The 13,475-nt window shown below is 44.3% G+C and overlaps 1 protein-coding gene across 4 annotated transcripts in view; it reads left to right on the plus strand.

Annotated features, from left to right (window-relative positions):
* The window catches only part of RhoGAP93B (MyTH4 and RhoGAP_KIAA1688 domain-containing protein RhoGAP93B), a 161,723-nt gene extending 153,091 nt beyond the window's left edge, over positions 1 to 8,632 (plus strand). For 2 of the 4 annotated variants that reach the window (XM_065223168.1, XM_065223170.1), the window contains exons 3-11: positions 1,684 to 2,135; positions 2,567 to 2,839; positions 2,960 to 3,300; positions 3,361 to 4,376; positions 4,438 to 4,742; positions 4,809 to 5,835; positions 6,339 to 6,462; positions 6,527 to 6,678; positions 6,741 to 8,632. In XM_065223168.1, the coding sequence (XP_065079240.1) occupies positions 1,684 to 2,135; positions 2,567 to 2,839; positions 2,960 to 3,300; positions 3,361 to 4,376; positions 4,438 to 4,742; positions 4,809 to 5,835; positions 6,339 to 6,462; positions 6,527 to 6,678; positions 6,741 to 6,965 (3,915 nt within the window). In that variant the 3' untranslated portion in view covers positions 6,966 to 8,632. The remainder of the gene's footprint in view (positions 1 to 1,683; positions 2,136 to 2,566; positions 2,840 to 2,959; positions 3,301 to 3,360; positions 4,377 to 4,437; positions 4,743 to 4,808; positions 5,836 to 6,338; positions 6,463 to 6,526; positions 6,679 to 6,740) is intronic. The other 2 variants (XM_065223169.1, XM_065223172.1) reach the window with 2 other exon arrangements.
* The last annotated feature ends 4,843 nt before the right edge of the window (positions 8,633 to 13,475 follow it).

Raw genomic sequence — 13,475 nt, forward strand, 5'->3', positions numbered from 1 at the left:
ATCAATGACCAAAATGGCATCAAAACACTAAAATGGCCTAGATTGGATTTGTTTTTAAAATCACAAAAACGGTCAGACAACTCTTATAAAAAAAAATTAAAAAGAGAACTGAAACAGTGTTGGCAAAATCAGAAATCAATTGATATTTTTCCGCTCTCATGCGCTCGCAATATCACGCGTGATATTGGAACAAAATATCATGCTTGATATTGATTTTACAAGCTCCTTTGATATTGCGAGACTACTCACAACGTGCAAAAATCAAGCTGAGAGTTGACTCGACACAAAAATGATTCCATTGCACATCATTTTCTTAGAAAGGGAAAGCATAGTTTGCTATCTCTTTTTAATCTTCACCGATGGCAGACGCGAAAGGACTGCTGCAAGCCGTTATGGAAGTTTCGGTTTCGGTTGCATTCGGGAGTAAAGCAAAAACCATTAGCCTCAATCTCGCCACAGTTTGGTGAGATTTGCAGTTGGTGAGTTTTGTTAGCTTGATATTCCGAGCTGCGATATCACAGCTTGCAAAATCAACCGCAGTTGTTTGCTTGTTGATTTTTGTCTACGAAAATCAAGCGTGATCTTGGGCGTTGGTGAGATTTGATTTTTTGATATTTTCCCAACACTGAACTGAAATATCAAAATGGTCCTAAAATGTCAAAAATGTCCCGAAAAAAGTAAAAAATGGCTTATAATATCCAAACTGGCTTGTAAACGGTTGTAAACAACCTAAATATTACCCAAATAACCCATTGATCACAAAATGGCATTGAAAATCGAAAATAATTTTAAAACGGCAAAGCATTTAAAAAAGTATGTTTCAACAAAATTGTATTATCCCAACGTAATTTTTAATTCAGATGAATTTTGCACGGAATTTTTAAACATTATCTGAATTTCCACGACCCACCTGGGAACAGCCTGCGACCCAACGGTGGGTTGCGACCCATAAATCGAGAAACGCTGCTTTACAGTAATCAAAATCGTTTCTCAAAATTATTTGGGGCCTCCCTTAGCTCAGTCGGTAAAGGCGCAGCTGCAAAGTAAGACCATGCTGAAGGTGGCTGGGTTCGGTCTAGGAATTTTTCTTATTGGAAAATTTATCGACTTCCCTGGGCATAGAGTATGATCAACAATCAATATGAAACTATCGATTTTAAATTGGCTCATTACTTGACTAGCCTATTGGTCCAAGCAAACGATTAACGTACCCCATTCTAGTTAAAATTCTAGTACTGCACAATGTTTGTTTTGATTCGCTATGAAAGTTTGACAGATAAAATGAGGGGTTAGTAGATTTTCTTATGTTTCGAGGGGTGAATCGATTAGCTTGGGACCGAAGAGAGTACAAAAATGAAAAATACAAAACATAAAACTGAATTTTAATTTGAAGTCCCAGATATTAGCATTTAGAATCCAGGTCGAGAAACTAAAAAAAATCAAATGCATTACAATTGCTTCCTAAAGACAAATTTAGCACGATCACGTTTCTTCTTGAACCGGCTTGCCCTGTATCTGCCACATATCCATTCCACAGTACCAAGCTGTGTTTATTTATTTACCATCCACGCGTTCTGCTAATCAGATCTGTTGCAGATGCGTATATGTATGTAGTTTACGACCGATCCGATCCCAACTGCGAGAACAAATGACTCACACACTGTCTTTCCCCTTTGCTTGCAGGGCGTCAACATCAAGCGCACCGATGCGTCCCAGTGGTGGGAGCTGTTCGACACCAACACCTGCCGGTTCTACTACTACAATGTGGCCTCGCAGAAAACCGTTTGGCATCGACCGCAGAACTGTGATATCATCCCGCTGGCGAAGCTACAGACCCTGAAACAGAACACCGATCCGGGCGATCGGAAGGATGGCGGCGGAGGGACTCTACAGCACCATCACAGTTCAAAGCACAGCGGCAGTGGTGGCGGCGGCGGCGGTTCCGGTACGGTTGGCAAATCATGCGGCCATCGGACCGGCACCGGGGTGATGGACTACCGGGATCGGGATCACCATCGGAGTTCCAGTTCCGGGCATCGTGGGGGTAGTGGCGGCAGTGGTGGTGGGCCTCACGATAAACGAAGCAATAGTGACCTGCTGGCCAGTCCACAGGGGAGGCACAGTCTGCAGCATAGGTGAGTACTGGACGAGCGATTGCTAGTTGGTAGGACAGTTAGGAGTGAAGTAGTTTAGATCGTAATAAGCTGTTAGTTTTTCGTTGAGGTCCTTTCAAGTGGAATGTTTGAATCCTGTGCTTTGCGGTATTTGTTTGTTTGTATGGCTTATCGAATTTGTTCGGTGGTCTCACTAGGCCATCATCGTCGTCATCCACTGTGAAAACCTCAAAACCTTCGTTTGCTACTGGAGTGAGATTTTTACCTTCTTTTCTGTTTCGTTTTTTCTCTTCTTTTCTTTTATGTATTTATGCTACGCACTTGACACAAAATCAACCACCAAAAAATCTTCTGTTCACCTACCCACCTGCCTTCTTCCTGGCGTCGTTACGTGTGACTTTCTGTGTCTAAAACAAAAACCAAAATCTCGATGTGCGCACCTAAACTACCAGACTACCACCCAAAACCACCGTCACTGATGCAGGGTTTTCGGTAGGCCGCACCGGTACGGGTGAATCTCATAAAATTTGCAGGCACGGCCACCCGAACTCGGGCACGTCGTCCCGCAGCAGTCACAAGTACCTGGACTCGGGTAAGTCCAGCGATAGCAGTTTGTCCAGTGCCCACGGCTACCACCACCGACGCATGCAGGACGGTGGCAGCCTACGGATAGGTTCCGGAACACACGGTAAAAAGCACACGGGTAACTCCGCCGGGGACAACTGGTAAGTCTTTCTCGCGCCCTTCTCCGGTGGTTGGTGGTAGATCTTTCTGGTTCTGGGAGGCTCAAATCATCCTAATCCGATCAACATCTGTCTCTGTTCTCGTCCCACTTTCACCCAAAGCAGCTACCGGATGCTACAGGAAAGTTCCAGCTCGCACAACATTCCACACTCGGTACCGTCGTCTTCTACGGAGAAGCTGGGCATCTCGTCACTACATCACTCTCCACTGCCACCACCGCACCAGATGCTATCGTACTCGATGTCCAACTCATCAGATCTGGCCGGCGGTGGTGGCGGTGGCGGCGGCGGAGGTAACCTGTCGTCTCCGTCGCACTCGATGAGCACTCCGCAGTTCAAGAAGAAGTTCATACACGATGGTATGGGCTCCAAGTCGGGCAGTACCGGACTGAAGGATGGTAGTGGACTAGTGTCGAAGCACGAGAGCTTCGACTATCCTGGAAGTGAGTTACTGATTCATTATTGACTTCCCATAGCAATTCATACCACTTCCACAATTGCAGACGCTTCATCATCGATCTCACTAACTCGCTCGGGGAGCTTCCTGTCTTCGGCGGGGATCACATCGGCTGGTCCCATGGTTGGAACTCCGGTGTCCGGGCGACCCTACCTTCATCACGCTTCGCCGCAAGCCGCACAACCACAGCACGGCGGTTCCTCCAGCTCGTCCCACAGGAAGGGCAGTTTCGATGGCAACAACGGCGGTGCCAGCGACGATTCGATGCACGAAAAATACTTCAAATCGGTGGAAAATACCCCCATCACCAGGCGGCGCCATACTACCACATCCTCCTCGAAGTCATCGTCCGTACCGCAGAAACACTCGAGCGATTCCAGTCCGCAGAGTCCCATTAGTCCACAGCAAGCACAACAACAGCATCAGCAGAGAATCCAACGGCCCTCGGCCTTGGCCGTAGAACTTTCCCCAAGTGCCGCGGTCGTCGTCTCCGGAAATGCCGGCAGCTACAACAAATCTAGTCAGAAAAGTAATGATTCCGAGCTGTTCAATCTGGACATTACCACCAAACCGGAGAAGTACTTGGATAAGATGAAGATCGACAAGGGCAAAGTGTCGCCCAGTTCGATTTCGATGGGAGGTGGAAGTGGACCGCAGACGGCCAGTCTGCAGAAGACTTCCTCCTCCAGTGGAAAGCTGTCTTCTAGTCAAACCGAAATGGCAGCGGTTGCCGCCGCCGCTATTCAAAAGACGGCCACCAGTAAGGATCAGTTTTCGTTGAATTTAAACAAGCCAAACTTGGAAAGACACAACAAGGAGATGCAGCAACAGCAGAAACAGCTAACGCTGGAGAAGAGATCCGGATCCGGATCGACGCACACGGTTGCCTCGAACAATTCTTCGTCGCACAACAAAGGTCCACAACCGCAGCAGCTGCAGCAGGCACTACAGCAACCGCAACAGGATAGGAAGAAAAGCAGGAATCACAACAACCAGGGAACCGGGTACGATTTCGACTACGACAATGGGAATACGTCGCCGCTGTACTGCAATTGGGATAAGGTAAGTGGACTGTAGGCCTAGGCAGTGCGAAACCTCTAATTTGTTCATCCTTCTTCCGCAGGAGAAACTCGAACACCTCCTACCGCTGCAGCACTACATCCTGGAGCAGGCGAAACTGTCCGGTTGCTACGGGTTCGGTGAGTTCCTCGATTCGGACTCGTTCCACTCGGACAGCCAGTCGGAGCACTCGTTTTCCGGTCACGAACCGGACAACGAAGACTCGGACCATTCCGATGGGCACGGCGATTACCTGTCGCACTATCCGTACGAGGAGTACGGTGCCTACCGGAAGAACGACGGCGGAGGAGGCGTCTCGTACTACAACTTCGATTTTAACTTTGGCGATCGCGAGGAGAAGGAGGATATGTAAGTAGAGGTTGAGGTAATCACGAAAGGATCGTTTCCAATTCAGCGATTTCTTTTTTTTTTCAGATCGGAGGAGGTTACGGCGAAGCTGGAGAGCATCCAGGATCAGATTTACAGCCCGGTGAAGAATCATCCGCCGCTGCACAAGTATTCACCGTTCCATGTGGCGAAGCAGAATTTCGAAAGTGCCGGGTTTGTTACGGATTCTGTGGATCGGGGTGCCTCGGCGGACAGTAGTCAGACGGGATCGCATCAGGGCCAGCAGAACAAAGTGAACAAAGCGACGCTGCTGCAGAGGTTCCAGGAGAATCTGCTTTCGCACAGTCCGGGCAGTGTGGGCAATAACGGGAAGATTGCGGAGATGGCTCTGCTGAAGGAGTGTGATATCGAGAAGTTTGCGCAGGACAATCTGAATCTTCACTCGAAGGGTATCTTCCGGAAGAAGTCATCCATCCAGGATATGCTGAGTTGGACGCCGAATGCCATCAGTAGGCCAATGCTTTCGCTGGCGAGAGACAAGGCCGGGAAGAAGATGGCCACGGAGCTGTTCAAGCTGGTTCAGATCTACATGGGTGACCGGAAGGCTCGGGTCGGGATGAGTTTGAACTCGGTGGCGATCGACATCATTGCGATGGCGATGGGTCAAGCGCAGCTGAGGGACGAACTGTACATTCAGATGTGTCGGCAAACGACGGAGAATCCTAGCCGGGACTCGCTGATTCGGGGCTGGGAATTGATGGCTATCTGCCTGTCGTTTGTTCCGCCGTCACCAACGTTCCAACCGGCGCTGCTCGGTTACATCAACAGGCACAGGGATCCGACGTTTGCGACCAGTTTTCCGGAGGTCGGTAAGTGGCCGATCCATGTGCAGATTTCGCACTATGCAACGATCGCTTGCCGGAGGTTGGATCGGATCGGCAGCTCCGGACGGAAGCAGGCGAAGAAGCCAACCGAGGACGACATCAATCAGGCGCGGGAGCAAATCTTCCGGGACAGTATGTTTGGCAACACGCTCGGCGAGGTTATGGAACTGCAGAAGGACAAGTATCCGGACTTGCAGCTGCCGTGGATTCAGACGACGTTGTCACAACAGGTGAGATGGGAGAAGGGGATGGGAGGGGGGGGGGGGTTACCCCCTTTGGTATAATGCCGTTTGGTATAACTGCAAGCGAACGTGCTTCGAGACTGAAAAGTGCGTTGCCGGACGAAAATTTCGTTTCATTGAGCGGAATTTCGCGTCTGTTATGACTGAGTTTTATGTCAAAATTAACGTCAAGATGTCAGTCTCAGAGCACCTAAATTAACATGTTTTTTTCCTATGTATGTACTCTTAGGAGTATTTGAAAGAAGATTTGAAGAAAGTTTCAAGGAAATTTTCAACGAAGTTTTGAGGTTATGGAGAATTTCAAGGTTGTTCCTGTAATCATCTTTAGAGAACACAAAGAATAGATCCTATAGGGAATTCTGAGCACATTTTTCAAGGCATTCACGTTTGAAAAATATGCTTTATTCGCGTTTATGCCAAATGGGGTGCACCCCGATTGGGGTTATTAGATTTTTGGTGAATCTGGATTGATGTTGGGATTGAATTTGCAGGTTCTACTGTTGAATGGAAAGCAAACCGAGGGAATCTTCCGAGTGCCAGCCGATGTGGATGTAGTTAACACACTAAAGAACCGTCTGGATTGGTGGGAGTTGCCGGAAAAAGAGGAAACTATGGGTAAGTAGGCAAAATTTTAGGAGTTCTTAGGATTTGACCAATTGATTTCCGGTTTTTCTGCTAGATGCACACGCGCCTGCCAGTTTGTTGAAGCTGTGGTATCGTGAGCTGTACGATCCGCTCATCCCGGACGACCTGTATGAAGATTGCGTAGCAACGGAAGATCCCGCGGAGGCGGCTGCCATTGTGGACAAGTTACCAAAGATCAATCGATTGGTATAACCTCAAACTTTCGTCGATTTAGTTTTCCGGATTTTCATAACACTTCCGCTTGACAGGTCCTCACCTACCTAGTGCACTTCCTGCAGCAGTTTGCCCTGCCGGACGTGGTCGTCAACACCAAGATGGACTCGTCCAACCTGGCGATGGTTTTCGCACCGAACCTGCTGCGCTGCCAGTCCCAGGATCCGAAGGTAATTCTCGAGAACGCTCGCAAGGAGATGGCATTCATGCGTACGCTGATCCAGCACATGGACACTACCAGTGTGGCGTACCTGGTTTGATTCGTCGTCTTTCTGGTCGAACTGCTCCGACAGACGACGACGACGACGACGACGCATTGTGCTTGTTAGTGTTCTGCGCGGTTCGAGTCGGTACCACGACGAACCGCGCACTGTAGAAACCCGTAGTCTTTCTGCTCGGGAAAGATGCCCCCCAAGAGTCAAATTGTACAGTTTTTGTTTATTTTTAAAGGAATGTATAGTTTTGTTTTTGTTTTTATATAATCGGGGTTTCGTTTATTTTTCTACCATGGAACAGGGGGTAACCAATTCGACGCCTGACGTATTTATTTCAATTAATTTCCTAGCAAGCCGAATTTACACGAAGATCTCATAACGGAATACTCTATCTCAGAATGGAACTAGGTTGACTTTTCAAATCCGGAAAATGTCCATACGATCAAATGAAAACATTTAACAAAAAGGTATAGAATTGTTCCCCCCTTCCAGTTGCAATACTTTCAGCATTTCGCAATCGATTTCACATTACTGTACCCTGAGTTACCCACAAGTAGAACGTTGTACTAAACTAGTTCTTATCAAGTCTCACACATGATTTCTTTTAAACTGATAACTGCAAATAAATCGAACAAAATACGAATCTTAAAAAAAAACTACTCACACAATAATGATAGACACGAAACATCACTACTTAATTTAGATTAACTTACTGCAAGGTTGCAAAAAACAGAACAGAGCAGAACAAACTACAAATCCTTACTACCAAGCCGGAATAGTAGTTATAAACGCTTTGAATTAAATCCTGAATCGTAGTTTCTCGAACGAAAACAATTACAATAATATCCAGAAGATGCCGAATATTAAACGTACACGAAAAGTAAACCCGCTTGAATATCAAAATTTGGAATAGCTGCGTCATATTTGTATCGAACTTTCGACAACTGCGAGCGAATGCATCCGGACAAGGAAAAACCCTGTATACGTACCATCTCGAAACGACAGAACCGTGTAGATTTCATTTATTTTTTGCGTTAATTCCTCCCCCCTTCACCCGATCGGGATATTTCCAGTCGTTGCTGTTTAGTTAGAGAGAGAGATAAGGTTAAAAGGTTAGAAACAAATTTTGTTTGAAAAACAAACAACAAACGCGAAGTGACGCTAGTGACTCGCGCAATCGCATAAACCATACCAAATTTTTTAATTAGTAATAGGTATTAGTATAACATATAATTTCCAATCTCTTTAGATATTAGGTAACAATTCTACACCACCCTACGGGAAGAAATTTCCTCCCCTCAATACTAAATTACCTTGCACGTGATACTTTCTACACCCCCCCCTGATGCACCCCTATAACAGTTTCAAGGGGCTTTTCTCTTCTTCTTGTTAGGTCTCTTTCTGAACTCTGTCTTCTAAATATTCTGATTTAAACATAAAAAAGAAAGCTGAGCTGCCATCCTAACTATTCACTACACTTAACCGTTTGTTGCGCTACCATTGAGAGGATTACGTAGTAAAAGATACCGTATCACATAGATGAGTTTAGTTAGTGCTGTTGATTGTTGAAAAATGTCTTCGCATCAAGTTTCCGATTTTAAACGAGACACATACTCTCTCGCACACACACACAAACACGGAGTCAATAGCTGAGTAAAAAACGACGAAACAATAAGCAAAGACAATTGATTGATTGATTTTTATTTTCGAGTTATTCTGAAAGAGAGGAAAGAGAGGTAATATAGGAGAAAAGGTTTTTGGGAACCGATAGAGGGGAAGTTAGAAGCTACACACTTATAAATATTTAAAAACAAAACAACAATACAATCAACTGCAGATAAACAAAAACGGCGGTGGTCGCAGCTAAATAACTAAACGATATTAGCGCTATTTATGCATTGGCATTCTCTGGTTGGTACACGTGTGCTGATTGATTCACACACAACTTTGCAAATAAACAAACAAAACATGGACGGAAGCTGAATGGGTCAACCACAAAAAAAAATGGAAACAACAACACAAGAAACACAAAGATAACAAGAAATAAAATCGTAAACTATTATAATCTGAGATAATATATAAAATATAATAAATTATATGAGAAATGCAAGACGGTCATCAAATTAAAAAAACCAATTGGACAAGATTTTTCCGGATAGAACAAAAAGAACATTCCTGTGTTAGTGCATAAAGGGTGTCCACGAACGAAATGGACCACCTTCGAGCGAGTATAGCCTTGCAACAGTGCAACCCAAAAATGTTAAAATTGGCTCAAAACAACTACTCAAATGCCCAACTAACCCAGCATGACCGGGGAAAATGTTATGGGCACCTGGGAAAAAAACCAAGAATTTAATTTCTTAAACCAGTGGCCACCCTGGAAATTGTTAATTAGCGAACATTTAGTATACACTGAAACAAGGACCATAGGTAGGAATACTATTTTGCAGAAAACACTTATTTTCAATATAATCACGCTAATTACCGTTAAATCTACTATGAATTCAATATAGTTGACTATGAGTGTTAACAAATTTACTATGATTCTGACAAAACTACTATGCTTGCTCAAAATGCATAGTAATTTTGATAGAAATAATAGTTAAAATCTCGCAGCGCAGAATATCGAGGCAGCGTTGCCAGCGGAGGGCGAGCTCGATGTGCCCTTTCCAGAGGACTGCTGGAGTACAGTAAAAGCAACAATAACCGACGCAGCCGAGAGCACCATCGGGTACGTGGAAAGAAGTCGACGGAATGAATGGTTCGACGAGGGGTGCAGAGCGATTTTGGAGGAGAAGAACGCAGCGCGGGCGGTAATGCTGCAGCATGGAACGTGAAACGGTATAAACTGAAGCGGAAACAGAAGACCCGCATCTTTCGGGAGAAAAAACGCCGCCTGGAAAAAGCGGAGTGCGAGGAAATGGAACTGCTGCTGTGCCGTTCCCAAGAAAAACGAAAGTTCTACCAGAAGCTCAACGCATCCCGCAACGGCTTCGTGCCGCGAGCCGAAATGTGCAAGGATAAGGACGGGAGCCTCTTGACGGACGGACGTGAGGTGATTGAAAGGTGGAAGCAGCACTTCGATGCGCACCTGAATGGCGAGAAGAACGTAGGCACGGGAGACCAGTGCAATGGAGGAAACGACTACGTAAGTGCAGCAGAGGACGGAACTGACCCAACTCCCACGCTGAGGGAAGTTGAGGATGCCATTCAACAGCTTAAACACAACAAAGCAGCTGGTAAGGATGGTATCACAGCCGAACTCATCAAGATGGGCCCAGAAAAGTTGACCACCTGCCTGCACCGGATGATAGTCAGGATCTGGGAAACAGAACAGCTACCGGAGTAGTGGAAGGAGGGGGTAATCTGCCCTATTCACAAGAAAGGTGACCATTTGGAATGTGAGAACTTCAGAGCGATCACCATTTTGAATGCCGCCTACAAAGTGCTATCATAGAGGTAACTCTAAGACCAGAAGGTCCCAAAGAAACGAGCTCAACTTTTTGGCTTAGCTCTGGTACTATCTTCGGTCCCAAGCTAATCGAATCGATACATAGGAATATCCAATAACCCCTCATTTTATCTGTCAAACTTTCATAGCGAATCAAAACAAACATTGTGTAGTACTAGAATTTCGGCTAGAATAGGGTACGTTAATCGTTTGCTTGGGACCAATAGGCTACTAAAGTGGTGAGCCAATTTAAAATCGTTAGTTTCGTATTGATTGTTGATATTACTGTGCAATTATTTTTTGCACAGGAGTCTAATTTGATGCAAAATGCGCAATACATGTTTGTAGAAAACAATTTCATTTAATTTTACTATTACATACATACATTTATTTGCACAACATCACATTAACTCTAACTCTAAGACAAGTAGGTCCCGAAGAAATGTGCTCAACTTTTTGGCACACCTCTGGTACTATCTTCGGTCCCAAGCTAGTCGAATCACCCCTCGAAACATAGGAAAATCCAATAACCCCTCATGTTATCTGTCAAACTTTCATAGCGAATCAAAACAAACATTGTGTAGTACTAGAATTCTGACTATAATGGGATACGTTAATCGATTTGCTTGGGACCAATAGGCTAGTCAAGCAGTGAGCCAATTTAAAATCGTTAGTTTCGTATTGATTGTTGGTAATATTTTCGCACAGGCCAAAAAATTTTAAAATCGACTTATTTGAAAGCAGAGTAACAGCTTTAGAACATTACTAGCAAGCTACACTGTTGAAATAAAGCTCTAGAAAGCATTAAGAAGCTCCATATTTAACTTTTATGACCAGTGCGAAAATATTACTAACAATCAATACGAAACTAACGATTTTGAATTGGCTCACCACTTTAGTAGCCTATTGGTCCCAAGCAAACGATTAACGTACCCTATTCTAGTCGAAATTCTAGTACTACGCAATGTTTGTTTTGATTCGCTATGAAAGTTTGACAAGTAAATTAGGGGTTATTGGTTTTTCCTATGTTTCGAGGGGTGAATCGATTAGCTTGGGACCGAAGAGAGTACCAGAGTTCCCTTCGTTGGAAACTAAACCCGGGATGTTAGAGAAGGACGTCCTCCATTTCTTCCATTTTAAGTGGCTACAACAGGTTATCCTTGGAGACCAAATTTTGCAGTTATCACCTACAAATGGATGGCTATCCTGCTTGTTGTTCAGCTGAAGTTTCTCCTTCGGGGGTTTCTTCTTTACTTGCTTTAATACAACGATGACGTTCTTGTTTTCAACTAGATTGTTCTTCTTGGTCATAAAATCCGGACTGCTGTCTAGGTGCTCCCGGTCTCGTGATCAAATGTGCGGTAATTGATGAGCAGGTATTTGAACCAACACAGTCCCATGTTGCTGTGCTAATGAAACTGAGCTAGGCAGGAAGCTATTACTGCACTTGGAACACACGCTCTGCGCCAAGCAGACCTAGAACAAGAGCAACAGATTTGAACAACAATTTCCCACAACGAATCAATGTCGATACCAATCAGAATGCTCATTCCATACGGGAGAGGATTGGTGCTAATGGACACATCCGTCCGATAGAACTGGCCAACTGGGCTTCGGCTGAACTGGATTCACTCTCATCCAAGCTGCTTTCGTTCTCCACCACTTAGAAATTGGAAAGTTTTCGAAGGAATTCACACGGTTCTACAAATGTGACCATTATTTTGACGCACTAACCGACTGGAATTTGGTATTATTTCCCTCGAGATTTACCATCAAAAGTTAAAAAACTTCTAGCAAGATGTCTATCTTTTTCCCGTTGCTAAAGTTGCATTTTTATATTTAATCTGTCAACGCGAAGAACAGCTATATACACTGAACGGATTATTCTCAGTTATTCTGACTTAGTATAATCAACAATCAATACGAAACTAACGATTTTAAATTGGCTCACTACTTGACTAGCCTATTGGTCCCAAGCAAACGATTAACGTATCCCATTCTAGTCGAAATTCTAGTACTACGCAATGATTGTTTTGATTCGCTATGAAAGTTTGACAGATAAAATGAGGGGTTATTGGTTTTTCCTTTGTTTCGAGGGGTGAATCGATTAGCTTGGGACCGAAGAGAGTACCAGAGCTGAGCCAAAAAGTTGAGCACGTTATTTCGGGACCTTCTAGTCTTAGAGTTACCTCTATGGTATAATCATAGAGGTAACTCTAAGACTAGCAGATCCCGAAGAAACGTGCTCAACTTTTTGGCTCAGCTCTGGTACTATCTTCGGTCCCAAGCTAATCGATTCACCCCTCGAAACATGGGAAAATCCACTAACCCCTCATTTTATCTGTCAAACTTTCATAGCGAATCAAAACAAACATAGTGTAGTACTAGAATTTCGACTAGAATGGGGTACTTTAATCGTTTGCTTGGGACCAATAGGCTAGTCAAGTAGTGAGCCAATTTAAAATTGTTAGTTTCGTATTGGTCCCAAGCAGTCCCAAGCTATTTCACTCACCCCTGCATGTTCTGCATGAATCCACACACCCCTGATGTTATCTGTCAAACTTTCATAGCGAATCAAAACAAACATAGTGTAGTAATAGAATTTCAACTAGAATAGGGTACGTTAATCGTTTGCTTGGGACCAATAGGCTACTAAAGTGGTGAGCCAATTTAAAATCGTTAGTTTCGTATTGATTGTTGTTATAACTCTGTAGTCTGAACGTACCATAACTTTGAAATACATTTTAATCGAAGCAATGATTGATTGATTAATTCTCGATAGAGCTGGAATTAGGGCCTAACAGCTTTTGTAAACAATGACTTCTCTCGAATATTTCTAGGAATTCAAGGTACACCCACGCAAACCAACATAAGCATCGGTTAGGGGAAGTCTTCCCCTACCTGATTGTGGTATTGATTTGCTTGGACAAGCATTGAGTTTCTAGAAATCATCGATAGAAGTCATTGTTTATAAAAGCCTTTACGCCCTAATTCCAGCTCTATCTAGAATTATTAAATGATTGAATTTTAATCTTTCTTTGTTTGTAATGCTTTTGAGTGTACGGTTGCTCTCAGGATAATATCCCATGCAGCATAAGCTCGCA

The sequence above is a fragment of the Ochlerotatus camptorhynchus genome, unplaced genomic scaffold, assembly GCF_037179485.1.
Source record: "Ochlerotatus camptorhynchus isolate MF236.1 unplaced genomic scaffold, CSIRO-AGI_Acam_v1.1 ptg000185l, whole genome shotgun sequence".
Classification (NCBI taxonomy): domain Eukaryota; kingdom Metazoa; phylum Arthropoda; class Insecta; order Diptera; family Culicidae; genus Ochlerotatus; species Ochlerotatus camptorhynchus.